Below are 2,500 nucleotides of genomic sequence, written 5' to 3' on the forward strand. Positions count from 1 at the left end.
GTCCTGAGATCCCTACGGGCTCTAAACTGCCTCCATCTTTCAAAAGCAACTCGTCAACTTGGCTGCAGCATACTTTGTTTGTGTGCCAATTCTCTTCACATCTGGCAACCTTTTTATTTTGGTATTTCATTGACGGGGCTTGCTCTCAGATTACTACCATAATAATTATAAATAGATGAATATATAAACGACGTGTTGTAATGTTGTACATCCTATCCCACCTGCAGTCTCTGAGCACAGGCCTCGACGCTGGGGGAGTTGAGGCACGAGATGGTGGGTCTGATGGAGGCCGACGCGAAGGCCTTGGACATGGCCTCGCACTTCATCTGCTCCAGGTTCGAGATGGTACACCATCGTAGTCCAGTCACTGAGGGAACGACACACACACGCACGCACGCACGCACGCGCACGCACAAGAACACACACACACACACACACACGCACGCACGCACGCACGCACGCACGCACGCACACGCACACGCACACGCACACGCACACGCACACGCACACACACATACACACACACACACACACACACACACACACACACACACACACGGAAAGTTCCAGAGGAAAACCTCAGTAGTCAAAATCACTTAATACGGTGCGTAAAATAGCCAAATAAGTGAAGTGTTGTCGACTCTTGCATGTGATAATATCAATGATAGATATAATCTATATCTCTATTTACTGGTTAAAAGCACTAGATAACATGGGGATTCGGACAGGTCAAGATGGAAATCCCATTGAGAACAAATACAAATATAACTAAATCATTTGGTCAAATCTGGGAGTAAAAAGTAAGATGATATAAATACATTTAAGATCGCCAGGGTGGCTAATTGTCGGTCACTACTCTTGAAATTGAAAAGGACGGTAGAATATGGAAAGCCTCACCGGTGTGGAGCACCAGGAGCAGACAGCACAGGATCCTCCACGTCGTCATGTTGTCTCGCCTTCTCACAAACTGGTGTCCTTCCTCCGGCCGCCTCCTTTATGAGGACACTGCAAATGGAGGCAAAGTCCAGCTTCTAACTCCGGGGGCCATGGGCAAGGCCACAAGGGGAACACGACACAGTTGCAAGTTTTCAAAGCGTAATGGTCCAATCAGCACCCGCCCCGCAAACGTGGCTGCTTACAGAAGCATTTCTGAACAAGAGCAGTTTTCAATGCGGCTGAGTTGCTCTCTGTGCCTCCTTTACCTCTACCTGGCCTGGCTCAGGCAGCCTGGCCTGGAGCCACACTCCTGGACAGAGGGCCTTTCTGAGTCCGGACCCCCCCCCCCCCCCCCCGCCCCGTTTTCCAACACCTTTCCCACCCGTTTCCTTCCTCCCTCTTTCCATGTCTTGTTCGCCCCAACTCTTTTTATCTTTCTGTCTCCTCTCCTGCACCAGGAACCTGAAGAGGGACGAGATGGGGTGAAAGGGTCTTCGTGTAAAGTCAACATATCATGTATGTTTCACTTCAGTTGCTTCACAAACCACTAGTTGGACAAAAACTGGGTTGAAGCCAAATATTCATGAGAAGATACAGGGGAATGTCATCTGTTCAGCACCCAGGCTCTGGAACTCCCTCCCCCCACACATAAAACAGTCAGACACCATTACAACCTTCAAGTCACAACTCAAAACTCACCTGTTCAAACTCGCACACAACGTCTAACTGATCACTGTTTTGATTGTTTGTTTGTTTTGTTTTGTCTTGTTTTTGTTTTATTTATTTATTTAAACGATTTATGATGACTATATGCTCTGTAAGGTGACCTTGGGTGTCTTGAAAGGCACCTCTAAATTAAATGTATTATTATTATTATTATTAATGTGAGAGAGGGTCTCTAAAAAACACAGAGGCAGAAGAATTGGAGAGGGAAAACATTACACAGTGAATATGGAAAGTTAAATTAATATCCGTATCCACCCATAAACACAAATACAAGTCATGTACATGTCTGTGATTAGGCACATGTTTGAAACAGTACAGAGACTACGGTATGGTGGTTTGAGGAACAGGAGAAGAAAGATCTGTGTTTCAGTGTGCAGCTAAACAGTAGCACAACCTCATACCATTATTGTCATTTTCCCAAGCCTCGTCCGCAATGACCCGCGCGGGATTAATAAAGTCTAATCTTTATTACAGGAGGACACTTTCTGCACTGCTGCAGTCAGGGCAGGTTATCTGGTGTCTGAGCTTCATATCATTTAGGGGATTTGGAATTTAATGCCAAGATATGAAGGTACAATAAACAGTTTACGAAAACATTTATACCCTACTCGGGTAAAGAACAGGAAGAACACAAAACCATAAACACATCCTGTTTATCTGACACCAGCAGTTTATATTCTGATACAGAAATATAATTTTCTTTATCTATAAAAAATAATCTTATCTTAGCATAGATTCTTAACTTTATAGTACAATATGACTTCAAATATGTTGCTGATGTTTAGCATGCCTTAAATGCTGTCTCGTCGTATACGGAACGGTCACGTGTCACGGGTTG

The 2,500-nt window shown here is 44.8% G+C and overlaps 1 protein-coding gene across 1 annotated transcript in view; it reads right to left on the reverse strand.

Annotated features, from left to right (window-relative positions):
- The window catches only part of meltf (melanotransferrin), a 9,340-nt gene extending 8,235 nt beyond the window's left edge, over positions 1 to 1,105 (reverse strand). The window contains exons 1-2 of the mRNA XM_056603863.1: positions 898 to 1,105; positions 222 to 367 (exon numbers count right to left, since the gene is read on the reverse strand). Coding sequence (XP_056459838.1) covers positions 222 to 367; positions 898 to 946 — 195 coding nt within the window. The 5' untranslated portion in view covers positions 947 to 1,105. The remainder of the gene's footprint in view (positions 1 to 221; positions 368 to 897) is intronic.
- Between the last annotated feature and the right edge of the window lie 1,395 nt (positions 1,106 to 2,500).

Source organism: Gadus chalcogrammus, chromosome 12 (genome assembly GCF_026213295.1).
Source record: "Gadus chalcogrammus isolate NIFS_2021 chromosome 12, NIFS_Gcha_1.0, whole genome shotgun sequence".
NCBI lineage: Eukaryota > Metazoa > Chordata > Actinopteri > Gadiformes > Gadidae > Gadus > Gadus chalcogrammus.